The 17714-nt window shown below is 37.5% G+C and overlaps 1 protein-coding gene across 1 annotated transcript in view; it reads right to left on the reverse strand.

Annotated features, from left to right (window-relative positions):
• The window catches only part of LOC130247893 (disks large-associated protein 2-like), a 142426-nt gene that overhangs the window by 68148 nt on the left and 56564 nt on the right, over nucleotides 1–17714 (reverse strand). The window contains exon 4 of the mRNA XM_056481382.1: nucleotides 14597–14816. Coding sequence (XP_056337357.1) covers nucleotides 14597–14816 — 220 coding nt within the window. The remainder of the gene's footprint in view (nucleotides 1–14596; nucleotides 14817–17714) is intronic.

Raw genomic sequence — 17714 nt, forward strand, 5'->3', positions numbered from 1 at the left:
CGTCTATTACTCAGTGAATTTGACGTGCGAATTAAGCGAGTAAACTCAAAACGTCTATTTATGTGTAAATAGTGCGATTTATCCGCGCGTTCTTTGTCTGGTGTGAACACAGCATTAGGAAGGTAAATGTCAGAATGTTCAGTTTTGATTGAACTTACTCTTTAACTTGATTTGCCAGCCTGATCTCACGAGAAAACGTAAGTATTTTACGTTTTGACAGTTTAGTGGCTAATTCGTACGAATTCGTACGAGTTCAGACGTACGAAATGGTATGATTTTAAAAAGGAGGCGTGGCACCTAACCCCGCCCCTAAACCCAACCGTCATTGGAGGATGAGCAAATCGTACTAAATTGTACGAATTAGATCGTACGAATTCGTACGAATTAGCCACAAAAAAAAAAAGTTACGAATTTTCGTGAGATTGTGTTGGATTTGCACCGCTGTATTGAAACACTTAAACAAAACAAAAAGCTAATTTATTCATATTTGATCAAATCATTACAAAATTTGATCATCTTAAATTATTTAATGCCAACTGAAACCAGTATAAATCTATATCTCCCATGTGCAACAGGACACACATCAGCAATGAGTTCAGAAAAGCCTAGATATTACATCACTAGTGATGACGGCATCAGTACATTCAAACCAGGCCACTCTGGACATTTGACAGTGTCTTTAACGCCAAATAATTGGCTAGACAATGGCAAAATAAATAAAAAAATAAAAAAAAAAAAATAGGTGGCTTATAGCTAAGGAATAAGATGCATTTATTAGATAGCTATTTAATTGGATGCTAAATTAATTTAGAAAAATACAAGAAAAGTGCTAAAGCTCAATCATAGAGCTAATACATTGCGGAATTTAAAATGTGAATAAATATACATTTAAATGACACTCCAATGAATTCTGTTATTTCTTAAACATTTATAAACTAACATTTGTTAATTAATAACAAGATTTTTGGTTACCAGTACATAAACACTGGCAAATATAAATAACTATTTTATTTAGTTTTCATTTTTGTTCATTTATCTTGCTTTTTGCATTTGTACTGACATTATGGTTTACAGTAATGTACTCTAAATAGATATATGGTGTTATTACAAAGAAAAAGGCAAATGTAATATTGTAAATATAGATGGAATTTAACAGTAAACTTTCAACCATTTTTTGTAAAATCACACTAGTTCAGCAGTCATTTCTTATTTTTTTAAACCCCTTTTGACGATTAGTTATTTTTTAGTAAACAAAATAGATAGTTTCATATAGCCTCTGTTTTAAATAAATTTCTAGTAAGCCTAGTACATAAAAATATATTGTATTAAGGAATGTTTGTATTATATGTTGAACTTAATTGTTATACGTTAACTACAGTACACTTAAAATTGGAGGATAAATATAATTGTCACAGTGTCTCATTTAATTTAGTGGCACATGGCGATTGAATGTTCTGTAAGCAAACCTTTAAATATATAAACAAAGAAATAAACACAAGTTAATTACATCATGTGATTCAAATAGACTTTTTTTGTGCATGTACAATGGTTCCACATGCTGTGTGTGTCCTGTGGAGACAAATTCAGATGGTCCCTTAAATGCAGAATAAGTGACTTCAAATGGAAGAGAAACACCATCCAGGGCATGAAACGTAAATACACACATTATAAATGCACATTGCATTTTGCATTTGGATTTCAAATAAATAAACATTTGTGTGAATATGGGAGTCAAAGTCACAGTAACAGAACATTTAGGAGAAGTACTGTATGAGATTTGCAATTAGTTTTTTTTTTAAGCTACACAGAAAGTTAAAAAAATTCAGTAGTGCTGAGCGATAGTCAGTTTTGCTTCTGTGATTCAGACACCACTAAAAATAGTTAATGAATATCTAAATAAAATTTGGATTAAAAATAATAAAATGTGAAATATTTTTGCCTTGGGGATGTGCATGTACATCACATGTAATGCATCTCTTTAATTAAGAGAGTGTAGAAGAGCAGCAGAATTTTGCAAAGATAATAAAAATGGAATATAAATGTATAGTTTCAGAAAAGCACCGAATGATTTGATATTCAATATTAAATAACAGTCAATCAAAATATATAGTCAACAATTTAAGTTTGCTTTTATGTGAATTTAGGGGACAACTGTCATACAGAAGTGTCTAAATGTAATGTTTCAATAAACTTTTGTGAAAATAAGATGTCAAAATATGTGTAAAATACAGTTATGCTCTAAAACAGATGAAGCACAAAAATACTTACATAAAGCTGTTTTTATAATATAACTTTATGGTGGCTTGAGAAAGCCTGTTGGAAGTTGTTTATTTAGAATGAAAAAGTATCAAGTTGGCTAAAAGGATGTTTAAGATTCCAGCAGTCAACAATGTAACCACTTTAAAAACCGAAGCAAGCCAGTAAGACGCTTTAAAGTTGATCCCTGTGTCTGTGGTTGGTAATAGCATGATACTAGCATGATTTTAGCATGAATTAGCATGTTGTTAGCATGATACTAGCATGAATAAACATGATTTTAACAAATTAGCTTGTTAGTAGCACGAACCTAGCATGAATTATCATGTTGTTAGCATGTTTCTAGCATAAACTAGCATGTTGCTGGCAAGTTTCTAGCATGAATTATCTTGTTGTTAGCATGATTACTACATAAATAACTATTGTTCTAACAAAAATTATTATGCTGTTAGCATGATTCTAATATGAATTAGCATCTAACTAGCATGCTTCAAGCATGAATTAACATGTAACTAGCTCAAACTTGCCCTAACACACCTGCCTGGGTGTTTCAAGTATACCTAGTAAGAATTTGATTAGCTTGTTCAGGTCTGTTTGATTATAGTTGGAGCTAAAATCTGCAAGACACCGGCCCTCCAGGAACAAGTTTGGTGACCCCTGAATTAGCATGTTGTTAGCATGATTCTACCATAAATTAGCATGTTGCTAGCATGTGTCTAAGCATGTTTTTAGCATGATTCTAGTATGAATTAGCATATTGTTAGAATGATTCTAACATGAATTAGCATGGTTTCAACATGCTGTGTCAACGAGAAAACAAAAACTGCAAAAAAAATAATGTAGCTCCTGGAATGTATTTGGCGCTCTCCAGAAATGTATACAGGAGTAGGTAATTAGAATGAGCCTGGGTTGGAAACGGAATATTGAGTCAGAGGCGGGGTTTCATTTTTGAGCTCCTCCTCTCATCTTTCACTCGCCGCAAACTAACAGTTTGAGGGGCGTGGCTAAGCATATTTCACCCAAGTCAGAAAAGAACTGCCATTCCGGAGCAGAAGCATATTTAAATGACCAAAACAAACAGTTTTTAACTTCAATGGATTCATGTTTCATTTTAAGACTAACGATGTGCATTAGCAAAATAAACATGGTAAAATTAGGATTCATATAGACTTTAAAGTCTTTTAATAAGTACTCAAATTATTATTTTTTATTCCAAATCTGCTAAAATATTGTAACACTGAATGACATTTTGGTCATTGACTTCTGTAAATCATGGTAAAATGTATGACACTACTACTTTTTTTCATGCTTGGAAAGTCCTTTTTTGTCTCCGAGCCCATATTCTGACATCATGATTACAAAAGTGACATCATTTTTGCCAACGTAATACAAATGCAAGGCACAACAAAAGTTTATTCTAGTGTACAAATTCTATATTTTTACTGTTGGCAATGATTTACTTCTGATATTTTGCACAGCTGTTATTATATTTGTTGGATTATGGGTCTAAGTCAAGAATCTGAAATTGCCCTTCTTTGTATTGTTTCAGAAAAGTATATTGCATATCTTTCTATCCTCGAATAAAGTATTTTTAAAAGAAGATACCACTCAGCACTACTTGTAAACAGTCCACATATGCTTTCCATATACTGTATACTGGCTGTTAAACACACACTGCAGATGTAGAGTTAAAATATACATGGTAAGGGTTTATGCTTGAGTGAAAATATCTTTTTAATTTAGTGAATTTCTTTTCTTCAAGGCTCTCCTGAGAAACTGAGAGCAGAAAGTAGTTTTAAAATGAGCCGAATGCCATTCTGATAACCCTAATGTTCCACTCTTTTGTTGTTCAATGTAATTGCTGTGCAAAGGGCCTTCATTTTCACTTGGCAGGAAAAGCCAAAGTGTTGTGTGACAGCTGTTCAATTTGTAGACCGATAAAATGGGTTTTCTTGAAAAGTTTTTTTCTGAATAGAGGAATTTGATGTCAAATAAGTTCAGATATGAAGTTTTATAACATAAATTACTCACAGCCATTGCTGAAACATGAATTTTGAAAAATAAAACAACAACCTTAAAAGGTTTCCACATACTGTAAGATTATACAACAAGATCCTCTTCATCCATTAACCCCACTTTATATTAGGTGCAGTTAAAGTCAGCATATACTGAAAGTAGGGGGTGGCACAAACCAACCTTAGTTCAAAGGTGTTTACCAGTAGATGTAATGATGACAGAGGAAGATGAGGGAGAATCAGGCCTGGGACAATTTATGTTTGGTTTTGGTTTTAGTTTGGCAGTAATCATCCGTGAGGGGTTACAGTTTTCATCCGTTTTTTTTCTTTTGCTTTATTTAAATCTTTAAACACACACTGGTTTCCCATCTCCTTCCCTTGGACCATGACTTTTGAACCTTATTACAATGACTGTGTGCAATTTATGCTATATAACAACATAGCTAATGTTAAATACAGTTCTGTCTTGACAACTCTCTAAGAGATTTCATTCATTCATTCATTCATTCATTCATTCATTCATTCATTCATTCATTCATTTTCTTTCAGCTTAGGTCCAATCCCAATTCTATTTTTGCACCCCTACCCCTTCCCCTTGGCCCTTAAAACCAAGTGTGAAAGGGAAGGGCTTTTCAATTTATCCCTAAGAATTGGGACAGCACTACAGCACCTGCACACGTCATCATATGTCATCACGATCTCTTGCTTCATATGAGATCAGACGATGGCGACTGCTGTAGTTATTCCAGTTGCTTTATTTATTGGTATTTATCCTCAGGAAATCACTGAAGGCATACATTATGTTATCTTAAAGATCAAATATGGCAATAAGATCATAAAACTGTGCATTTAACACAGTGGCCATATTTATCTATGTAAATACACCAAAAACAACATTAACATTATAGAAGACACTGTAAAAGGGTCATTCCCAGCCACTAGACATTACTGACAGGGTATTCGAGTGTCATCGGGTGTCAGAATGTTGTGGGACTGCTGTACAGGAGTTATTATTATGGATTAGAGATAGTGAACACGGTAAAACACGAACAATGTTATGAATATAGTAAAACATTATATGAATATATATGTTTGTTTCTTGTAAAAATCCATAATAATGACAAAAAAAATAAATAAAAATTGTGTATCTCCTTACTTACGGGTTTAACTATCCTGCTGTTGTGACTGGTGTATTCTGGGAAACTTTCTTACCCCTTGGTTTCGAGTGTGGTCTTGAAAAATCTTCGTTCAAAGGGCTATTCACCCCTCCCCTTAGCCCTACGCCTTCAAGCTAAAGAGAATTGAGACACCCTTACCCCTTCACAGGAACGTGCAAAATAAGTGGTAAGGGGAAGGGGAAGGGCTAAGGGGTAGAATTGGGATTGGGCCTTAGTCTTTTATTTATCAGTGATCACCAAAGCGGAATGAACCGCCAACTATTCTGGTCTATGTTTTACACAGTGGATGCCCATCCAGCCGAACCCAGTACTGGGAAACACCCATACACTCTCACATTCACACACACGCACTTATACATTGCAGTCAAATTTGTTTACCCAATTCCCCTATAGCGCATCTCTTTGGACTGTGGGGGAAACCGGAGCACCCGGAGGAAACACATGAAACTCTACACTGAAATGCAGTGCTAACCACTGAGCCACCGTGCCGCATGAGAAATTTAGTATAGTAATGATTGTGAATATAGCAGTGTTTACGTATTTGGTATTGGTGGCAAAGGTCTGCAAAAATGCTGCTGCTTTGATTATTGGTGCAAAGCAAGTACTGACACTTCCTGCTTCCAATATAAAAACTTTTTCTTCGTTGCTGCATGGAGTCTGTGTCAATAATTTTTGAGTGGCTTATGGAGTGTTATTGTGATGCACAACTTTTATTTTGAAAGATTATTATACTTAAAGCTGTTATTCTTCTGTTCAAGTGAAAAATGTTTCCCTAATTCAGTGTTTTCCTAATTCAGTGCCATCAAATAAGATTCTGAAATTCAGTGTGTGTGTTCCCTACATGTCAGCTGTTATACTGCGCTCAGCAGGCACTTTAATGCACACACACATCACGCGCAATACATCATTACATTATAGAGGAAACCAGATTACTGGCATGAAACTTAACAGGTATGTAAGCCATGCAATTTCCAAAAAATACCAAGTACATTACTTATACTGCTGGTTGTTTGCTTGTTTATAAATTAATTAGGAACTGTTTAGGTTTCATTTTGTTAGTTTGTATTGTGTAGTATTTACGACAGTATGTGTTTTTCTCATTTCAAAACTCCTCTGTAATTTCGCTTAGTGCTAGTCTTTCAATCAATGTGTTAAAGGGGCCGTATATGTGACAAACATTTTAGTTAATTACATTTGTTTGGGTTGGTTATATATTTGCAACAAAAGAGAGAAAATGTTCACTTTAGTGATGACGATGTTCATTTAAATGGCACAGGATGCGGTCTGACGATAAGGTTAAAATGCCCTGTAGCGGTCGTTTTTTATTTCAATTTTAAGTAATCAGTCCAGGAGGTGCTGCTGATCGACAGCAGTATTAGTTAAGTATTAGTTCAAAGACGTTAAAAGCAAGTAAAACAGATTACTGTTTAACCCCTGTTGAAGTGACAACAACCAATCACCTGCACCATGCAGTTTAAAACAAATTGAATAGGACTTATTAACCTTTTCTCCAAAGAGTTTCATGACAGAACTTTGTATTTATCATGCAAATTAAAACTAAGAATCCATTCAAAAGTAAAGAGGGAAACCCATGGCGAATTAGAATTGTGAGTTGGCCTACAAGTTGAGGTCATAGCTTTGTTTAACTCTTTATTTGTAACTAAAGATCTGCTGCTAATGAAATTCCATATTTTCATACATTCCATCAACCAAGACTGCAAAAAACAAAACTAAAAGAAGACAAACAAATGAAGGATAAATTTGAAGATTTGTACATAGCTTGATTTGTATAAGCCAAAAATACCTTGTGCAAACGTCAACTACAGTGAAGCCCGGAATTATTTATACCCCCGGGCTATAAATATTTTCGGGCTTGACTGTATATTCATACCCTCTTTTGGTCAGTTTAAGTGGTGAGATGACCCACCACTGTGAAAGAACTGCTTTAGCTATGGACAAAACATTGACATTGACAGTCAGACAAATTGTGACATTCCATTAAATGCTAATGACATTCATGAATCATTTCTGTGGTGATGTAAACAGATTTGATGATCCGGCACAACAGATGGTTCCATCTGGAATAGCTACACTATCCTTGTTATGCCAAAACGGCACCTTCTCCTGTCAGGATCTTTGCTAGGAGAAGAGGGGCAAGCTCTTCTCCAGGTGCAGGGTTTCCCCAAGGTGTATAGGGTTGATTCAGAAAAGAATTCGATGCCTTTTGCAGTAATGAGAATGATCAGAATGATAAAGATAAGTAGGACATTGGTCCACTAGTGTACTTTCTGCACCAGAGTTCAAGGCTGGCACTTCTTTGACCGTCCGCTCGACTGCAGTTTTTTTTTTTGCCGGTGTCCAGTTTTGACCTTCCCAGCGGTTTGGGCAGCGGTCGGCCGGTGGTAGGTCTGTCAGGACTAACTGGGCTAGTTGGACTGTTGGTAGCAGTGGTTCCTTCGGGTGTTCCTTCAGTGATCTCAATGCGCGGAGGCTCCATCAGGTCAAAAATGTTGAAGGCAGCCGGTTCAGGCTGACACATTACTGAAGCATCTGCAGTGTTTTGTCTTACCAGACCATTCGCTCCAGTCTGGACGCCAACAGACACACGTTCGCTCAACTGAGAGGAACTGGTGCCAGTGGCAGCCTCCCGGCACATCGTCCACATGTTATAGCACTGGGTGAAATTAAAGAAGTTGCTGTTGAATGTTTTGAGTTCCCCGCAGACATCCCTACGCAGCTCTGCAAGCTCATAGCGCATCGCTGATATTTCCTCTTTCCACTGCATGTTAAAGGCAGCCACCATGTTTGCAGACTCTTTGAAAGCCTGAATAGCCTGCGGGACAGGAGGATCTGGTGGGGGCTGGGATGGGGGCGGACATGGGGCTCCGCGGTATGGATGTGTGGAGGTAGGAGGAACAGAGATAGCTGTGACCGTGGAGCTGGTGCTGTGTTGACTTCGTGCCGCATTTTCTCTTTCGAACCGCTCGATTTCCTGATAAGCTGAGGAACTGGCGCCATCATCATCCTCAATCATATCCTCATTTAGCAATGAGGTGCCCTCCATTGCATCATACCCCTCTGGAACACAAATTTAAATAGGGAGATACAAAGGAATGAAGAGCTGTATAATTTGGCAAAGCCTCTCACTTGGTTTAATGTCAACACTTGCTTGGTGTCTCAAAGTGTGTATCTGTGTATCATCAGTATGTCAAGAAGGACCCTGTACACACAATTTTCAACTGCATCCTCAATTCAACTGCATCCTCCTGCTCCTGGAGACACAAGATCCTTCAGAATTTAGTTGCAACCATCATCAAACACACCTGAAGAATCTAATCAAGGCATTCAGGATCACCTGAAAATCATGTTTGAAGGCATGTTAATGCAGGTTGGAAATAAAATTTTCAGGACAGCAAATCACCAGGGGCAGCTCCTACTACACTGGTCTCTAGGAGTAAATTCAACTGTCACGTTTAATAACTCAGATGAAGAGCAATTAGATTTGGTATTCATAAGGCGAAGTAGAGGGTCTGTCTTTAGAGGGTTTGACTTCACAGGAAGCAAGTAAATACGCTTAGCTCTAACTAGTGCAGAGGTTTTCCTAGACCTTTTTTTTAACCGGGGCATGAGCTGAGGCCCAGTAAATGATTGCTAATGAAACTTCAATGGATTGAGATATATCAAGCATAGGGAACCTATCATAGAGGGCCACTATCCTGCAGAGTTTTGATCAAGGAAATCATGGTCTTTAAGGTTGAAGCAGAACTCTGCAAGACAGGGGCAACTTCAGAACAGATCTCCCCATGCCTGATGCACATCAGACCGAGAAGCATGTTCTGTGCGACTGTTTCAGGAATCAAGTCAAGCGTTATAAATATCATCAGTTTCAATATAAACAAACAATGCCAGATTTATTAATTATAACTTAATCACTTTAACAGGAGTGTCAAAATCTGTTCTTGGAGATACGGTGTCCTGCAAAGTTTCTCAAACACAATTGTCTGGAGATGACTAGTACAAGTTTGGTCCTGAAAAGCAAGGGTTTTGCTTCAACCCATTTCAAGCACACCTGAACAACTTAACCAAATCTAACGGTTACTAGCAGCATGTTCCATTTGGAAGGGTTCATACCTATACCCTAATCCCTTTGAAGGGCTTACAGTTTCAAAGGGGTTATTGCATAGTAACACGTCCTTCTGAATGAAGCACACTGCGCACGACTTAAGGATCATGAGTGCCCATTGTGGCCAGTTTTGAGCACCTCAATTTGGAACAACAGTATGGAGACCATGATTGTTTCCATTCCAAGTGCCCATCAGAGGGTGATATACAGTGAAGCCCAAAATTATTCATACCCCAAGGGTATGGATGATTTCTGACCCGACGATATCTCATTTGAAAGGTGCTGTTCAAAAACACTAGCAGAATCAAAAATTGAAAGACTGCGGCTCCCCAGGACCAAACTTGCCACCCCTTGGTCTAGTATCTGTGTTTGGTTGAATCTTTTAAAGACAACCAAACAAAGGATGTCCCAATTCAAGTGTTCCTTCAAATGCATTCTTGAAATACATCCTTTACTTTAAAGTCAATGAACAAACAACAAACAATGTTTGTGTTCAGACGATTAAAAAAAAAGGCTACTACAAAAAAGACAGATCTTATATATAGAGGTGAAGCTGCCTCATTTGGTTGCCCTTTGTAGACTTTGAAGGCAACTCTCTTTGAAGTTCACATCATTAAAAGGATGCAGCCTCTGAATTGGGACACAGCAAGTGAGATTGATGACCTTGGCTAGAAGGTTCAAATGTGTTAATTTGGTCTGGAATTCAACACTGCAGGAAAGTGGCCCTCAAAGAACAGATTTGGTCCTTGTTCCTAGAGGTACAAATTCATACAAATTAATAACCAATTTAACAAACTGGAAAATGTTTGTCAATTGCCATAATATTGTGTTGACGTTTAGCTAGAATTCATTCTAGGAAGGAAAACCTGCAAATGTGAAGTGGATCTTAGAGCATGCAGATATACTATCAAAATATGAGCACTTTTTTGATGGATGGATGTGGCTGTGCTCCAGCATTAATGAAAGGCTAGAAACACCCCTGGTTTAATGAACATATAATTTTTTTGTAATACATTGATTGTAACTTTTATTGCAGTTGACCATGTTGTGTTGGCAGGGTCTTTCCGTGTTTTACTCCCATACATATAGTTTTTAGATGTGTGTGTTTACACTGCCTTCTCACTCACATAAATGAACATCTCATCTATTCAGCCTTTCCATCTCTTCACAGCATAACCAATAGAAACCAATGCTATTAACCACCTTTTATCCATTTATCAGATCACAGAGCATCATAGCAAATGCCGAGGCTGTTTTTTGAACTTTGAATTTTAGCGATTTCTTGCTATTGTGCAACAGAAAAGATGAAAAGGTAATAAAATGTCAAGCAATCATATAGGCAAGGAGATATGAACCCTATTGAATATTTTAAAAGCCCATCAATCGAGCTGATTGGACCATGTGAAATTAAAATGGGAGGAATTAAGAAGAAACACGATCCAATAAAGTCGTCGGGTCTTTGTGAGGGCTGCACCAGGCAGAGGCTGCAATCCCACTGTCCATCACAGCTGAAATCTTCCACACCAGCTCTTACTTCCAATTGCATTTTGCTGGCCACGTTTGTCCTCCAGAAATGCCAAGGTTGGTAGAAAAATTGTAATAATGTAGTTTTTGCAACATTTTTAAACATTCTAAGAAAAAAACCCACCAACCCACTGCAACACAAATAGAAGGAAAATTAATAGGAATGGCCTTTTCCAAGATTCAATTTAACACTCAGTTTGTAAAAATAAAATAAATAAAACAGTATAGTAATACACTTACAATGGATTTCTATATGGCAAGCTACTGTAAAAATGTGTTTGTAAAAAGGAGGACAGCAAATATGGTCTTCATATTTGTACTTTCATACTCTTGTCTCATAGATTTCCATTGTAAGCGCAAATTAACTGTATCAAAAAAATAATCATAAAATAAAATAAATAAAGCATGGCTGCTTTGGCAACTAAACACTGGTTTCCCCTATTCTGACCTATAGTGATGTATAGTTCTTTCAAAGGACTAGTCCTGATTTAGTCTGAGAAGGCAGTGCAAAAACACACATATCCATTGAAAGATGTATGCGTGTTGACATTATAATACCTGTAACAGGCATCCCTCCAGCTGCTCTTTTCCCCTGGATCTCCTTCATGTGATGGTCAATCACAGAACACCCAACACCTTACTTATTTCTAAATGATTTTAGCCGCAACTAAATTTAGCTTCACCTACTGAGTGAATCTTTGGGGTATGCTTGATAATATTTCTCTGATAAGTCAGTGTTTTTGAATCGAGAGCATCAATACTAAAGCTTAAGCAATTATTAGAATTTCTTTCAATCATTAAGGGAAGAAAGCATCTAATTAGCTTCTAGCATGTGCACAAAGTATGGTATCTCTTTGTAAAACCAAAGTAATACAGAACTGCTGAAAGATAAAAAGTCCTCCAGAATGAATGAAATCCTTTTGAGATAATGCTTTTGTCCTACAGCCAGTCAACGGGGATTGCATACAGAGCCATATGTGGTGAAAGCACTTCAGCGGAGTGAGACGGTGGGATTGGAGAGCTCTCCTTTCTCCTTAGAGTCTTTGTTGTGTCATCAGTATGAGTTTTTGACAGTATGAAGGTCCAATCAAATCAAACTCCAGGTTCAATAGCAAACACAAAGAAGCCCACAGTAAATGAAAGAAACAAAGTTTGCCTAGAGTGACCAAACAAAATCATACAAAACAAATTAGCATTTTGAATAAAATCAAATGAAGCGAAAATACAGTAAGTTGAAAAAAGAAAGGTATTTCCAGTGTTGCGATATTTGACATCAATTTGTGGAATTTCAATAGGGTTCATAGCTTTACTCCATGTGTACACCAAGCACAGCAGAGGTGTTGGGGCAGGGTGTGAGGCGGCCGTTCTGTCTGCACAAGTTTCTGACAAGTATATGTTGCAAAAAATATCTCCATATCTGCCAGGATGTCTTCAACTCATTAGCTGGTATTAATGGTAAAACTGGTTTAGGATAATGGGATTTGTTTTCACCTCCAGTTTTTAAATTCACAGGGAGATAATATAATCATAGTGCTATGGATAATTCAATTAGTTAATTAGCAAGCCCACTAAATCAGAACTGTTTCTCATTTTTACTATTTAACTACTTTTCATCTCCTTATACAATCTTTTTTATAATTAAACAAAATGACCTGCCAATATGGTGACGTCGGTTTAGCATACAGAAAATGCGATCTAATAACTACATTTCAAGAGTTCACACTTAGCTTTGATTGATAATAAAGTGTGTTTGGCATGCTGTCCCGGGAGGGAGCCCTGTGCTCAGAAGATCCTTTAGCCCGGGGCTTATTGGGAGAGAGGGGAGTCTGAGCTCAGGTATGTCTCGAGAGCTCCCCCAAATTTGTTCGCTCGGCCTTGATTACTAGGGGTTGCCAAGACGGAATGAATCTCCAACTATACCAGTATATGTTTATGCGGTGAGTGCCCAGTACTAAAACACTCATATACTATGCCAATTTGGTTTATTCAATTCACTTATAGTGCATGTCTTTGGACTGTGGAAGAAAACTGCAGGGGGAAACTCACGCAAGCATGAGGAGAACATGTAAACACACAGAAATGCCAACTGGCCCAGCCAGAACACGAACCAGTGACCTTCTTTCTGTAAGGCAATTGTGCTAACCACTGAGCCACCATGCCACCCTGTCCTGTATTAATCTAGGAATGGGGGGATTCTTCAAGGTCATAAGTCTCGAACCTGGAGGACTTCAGCTCTGGACAGTCTTGCTCCAACCCTGATCAAACACAGCTGATCCAGCTAATGAAGGTCATGACTCATTTGAACATCTCGATTGTTTGGATCAGCTGTGTTTGACAAGGCTGGAGCAAAACTGTCTCCTCCAGGAATTGAGTATGAGACCCATGTTCAAGGTGAAGAAGACTACGGTAAGGAAATCTGGTTATTTATGTACATTTGGATTCGTCTGATTGATTAATCATATAATAGACAATGCAGAACCAGCCGTGGTCAATCATAAGCACATGATTCTCTCGAAATTAGTTTATGAATAAACTTCGCTTAATAAGCTGATTCAATATATAGGTATATATATATATATATATATATATATATATATATATATATATATATATATATATATATATATATATATATATATATATATATTCATACAATTCTCATGCTTTGACAGCCAAAAACTGCAAATGATAATGTAATTTCTGTGCAACGCAAATGTAATGTCTGTAGCTTCTGATACATTGTGGTCTCGTGAAGTGAAATGGTTGGTCTGTAACATGTAAACATGTGCAAGAAAAGTCACCCACATCTTTCTATACTTGAATTGTACTTAGTTGACCCCCAACTTGGGACATTACTTTCTCCTCACAAAATGAAGATGTTTTATGCAACACATAAAATCACTAATGTGGTTCACAGTCATCATGACTTTGTGCATTCAGAAATGAAACAGCCTTTAGGTTTCAAACCTGAACTTACAAATATAGAATTCACACTTTTGTTTAATATTGTGAATACCTCTAAAGCCAGCCTCCCTGCCCAACCGTAACCTGACTCTTTGTGCTGCGTGAAAACACTTGCCCACGGCGTGTTGCATGCTCTGTAAAACTGCTAGTTAAATGCATGCTTTTGTTGCATTGTGTCATTATTATGACCCCAATCTAGCCTCTCAATACCATCAGACTTAAATGATCCAGAAGCCCAGAAAAGGACGCATGACTCGTGCAAAGGGAATTGCAAGCAATCGTCTTTCAACACAAACGCAGAGAAGCAAACACACATAACAGACATGAGCCGACGGAAAGACATTCAAGTCAGTCATCTCTCAAGCACAAGGGAATCCCACTGTACATATGTAGGTATGCCAGAGTATGTAGTTCAGCATGTGCTGAATGTATGGCGGGTATGTGCTCTAAGCTTGCTCTCTCTCTCTCTCTCTCTCTCTCTCTCTCTCTCATTCTCTCTATCTCTCTCTCAGGTGGGATTTGAGGCATACGGTTACCTGTTGTGGATCTGAGAGTTGAAGTGACAGTAGAGGATGTCATTGAAGGCAAGCAGTCGTCATCTTGGGAATACCCAGCCTGAATTGCGCGCAGGTAACTGTGGCTTCGAGTGCGGAAAGAGCCGGGCAGGTCCAAGGCCTCCACGGCCTGGGATTCTACTTCGCTAAAAACGGACTCGCAAACTGACTCAAACTGGCCATTGACCTCAGTCTCACTCACCTGAGAGACAAAAACAGGAATAGCAGTCCTTAATTTTTCCTCTTCCTTTCTCTTTCTCACTTTGATTCTTCCCCTTTGCACAGTAAATATGAAGGAGTGTTAGCAGGAGGAATATACCACTGGCAATTTCCGACCTTGAACGTCTCAGTAGAATTATGTCAGAAAGCAACAAGATAAGAAAAAAAAATACATTTCAGGCTGAAATATCATCTCATAATAGGTAAATGAAGAAAAAGCATATTGTTTGGAGAGGGAAAATGACACAAACAGTCAACAGCAGTCTAAACAGCACGTTTATGAAAAAGTCTATGAAATTACTGCTTCTGTGTCAACCTAGCACTACAACAGAAGATTAAACACTTCATCTACCCTAATTAAAAACATTTCCAACATATTTGATAGTCAGATTGTTCTAAAAAACCTTCATTTAACATCTTAGTTGTAACCTACTCCATCAGTAAAAGCCTGTAAACAGCCGCCTACCTAAAGCCCACGTAAATTCACAGCACCGCGGCTCAACAGACCTTGACTTCAGCTTTCTGGCATCCTGTTTTAACAATTGCTTATATGAAAAGAAGAAAATCTAACATCAGTCATTGAATGCCTTATTGCCTCTGTAACCAAACAGTGTGTTCTAATGAATATCTCTTATGATCTTGCTAGGAAAATGAACTCATACAGTACTGGTTTAAGGTGGTTAAGTTGGTCAAGTTGTGTTCTTAGAACACAATAAATCAAACTAATTCTCTACTAGTTTAGCAAAGATCACCAGGATGCCCAATCCTGTTTCTGAAGAACTCCAATGAAGCACACCAATCTTAATGAGCTAGTTTGGTAGTGTTTGTTCAAGGCTGAAGCTGAACTTTGCTAGAAGATAACACAGAGCTCCTGAAACAACACTGAGCACCCCTGCACTCAAAAATGCATTTGTTTAGTCTACTTGTTTGAAATTAGCTGAAAAAACACAGTTCTTGATTTTTTTTTTGGACAATGAATTGTTTTATGTTGGTTTAAATAAAATCTGTTAACTCAATCGTTTTGTGTTGGGGCAACATGATACTTTAGTTGGCGTAACTAACTGGTAAGTGTATGTGTACACGTGTACCAGGCTTTGCATGGAATTGCATTATGAGGGAGAACTCTTAAGTAATCTTAAGTGTTTCAAATTAAGAAAAAAACTTACATTTTTCAATTTCAATTCAGGTTAGGAGTTTTGAGGTTACTGCTTTGTAGCAGAGTAGCACTCTTGTGCTGACGTTGTACTTCAGGTACTACTGGTTTTCTGGACTATTGCATATGATTAATCAAGCCCCTCTTATATGACCATTACACAACTGGTAGACTGCAAGTACAGATGCTGGCAAGATATATGCATACACTTTAATTGAGAATGGTCATAAATCAGGTGTTATTGGTTGCATAGTGTGGAACATTTTCATTTTTAAATACCATTTTAAAGGGCACCTAGGTTACCCTTTTTCCAGATTTAATATAAGTATTTGTGTCTCCAGAATGTGTCTGTAAAGTTTCAGCTCAAAACACCCATTAGATTATTTATTATACCTTTCAGAAGTTTGATTGATTTTTAGCTCTGAGCATCTTGTAGCTGTTTTTGTGGACTGTGCCTTAATGCTAGTCCTGCCCGCCCACCGTTCCCACGTGCCTGTCAGTGTGCCTTAATCTCTGTCCTCGGCTGTGTCAGACAGCAGATAGACATGAACGAAGCAGATCTCACGTAACGTTTGTGAGAAATATTACAGGATGAACTTTCCCAATGATTATTTGCTGTGGAGTTGCAACGATGAGTCACACACAATGTTGTTACAAAGTTCACGCACACACACGGTTACAGTGCACGCGTTTAGCTTTGTACTGTTTTTGCATGCAAATGTGACAGGATACAGGTTAATATCCACTGCTGTATGGATATCTGTTATGTTAATGTACAAAATAAACCTGGTTTAACGTCCACAAAACAGGATTGAAGCATCTTCTTTTATAATTGTACTAACATGTGGCTGTGGTGATAAATTAAAGCTTAAGTAAATCACTGTAATTCATTACAAACATGCACTGTTTTACAAACATTTTAAACTTGTAAAACTCACTCTTTATCACATTTGATGAGGATTGATGATCACAGCGAACTGAACAGATCTTTTATTCCCAGTAGCTTAGCGCATGTCCTGTTTTGTTGATATGATTATTTACGTTAATACGGAGCCATGTTAAAACGCAGCTGTAAATCAATTTGGTGGGCGGGGAAACCATCAAGTTGCGGTCGGCCTCAAAATGGTAGGGATTTGGATGCTATTTTAAGCTCGGAAAATTTTAAAAAGATGACTTATTGTCTTTATATTACCCCATTATGACTGTGGACACACTATACCTAGACACAGTTCTGTCCAAACAGCTTGCAAAAGATAATTTTCATCATAGGTGCCCTTTAAAACAAAAATGCCCTAGTGTAAATGCAGGCTCAGTGAGCCATAATGATGCTAATCTCAGTGCTGAGAATCTCTTTCATCCCAACAAAATCACATAAATTAAGCTGGGATTCGATAGTAATCAGCCCAACCTATTCTATAGCTTGACCATGTGGATCTACAGCACAAAATTTCACACAGATTGACCAAGATAACCTACCTTTTTGTACAAGACCCCACCAGCTGTTATTTCAACTGTTTAACCCCCTAAAACCCTTTCAACAAACTTGGATCAGCTAATAAACAGTTAACACCTTAAAGTCAGTGTGAACCAGAAGTTTATGAGACTTTTGATGACACATTCTCAGAAATAAAGGTACAGGAGCTGTCTCTGTGGCAGTACCTTTTCAAAGGGTACAAATTTGTACCTAAATGGTCCATAATGGTACCTCGAAGGTACTTTTTAAGTAAA

Source organism: Danio aesculapii, chromosome 20 (assembly GCF_903798145.1).
Source record: "Danio aesculapii chromosome 20, fDanAes4.1, whole genome shotgun sequence".
NCBI lineage: Eukaryota > Metazoa > Chordata > Actinopteri > Cypriniformes > Danionidae > Danio > Danio aesculapii.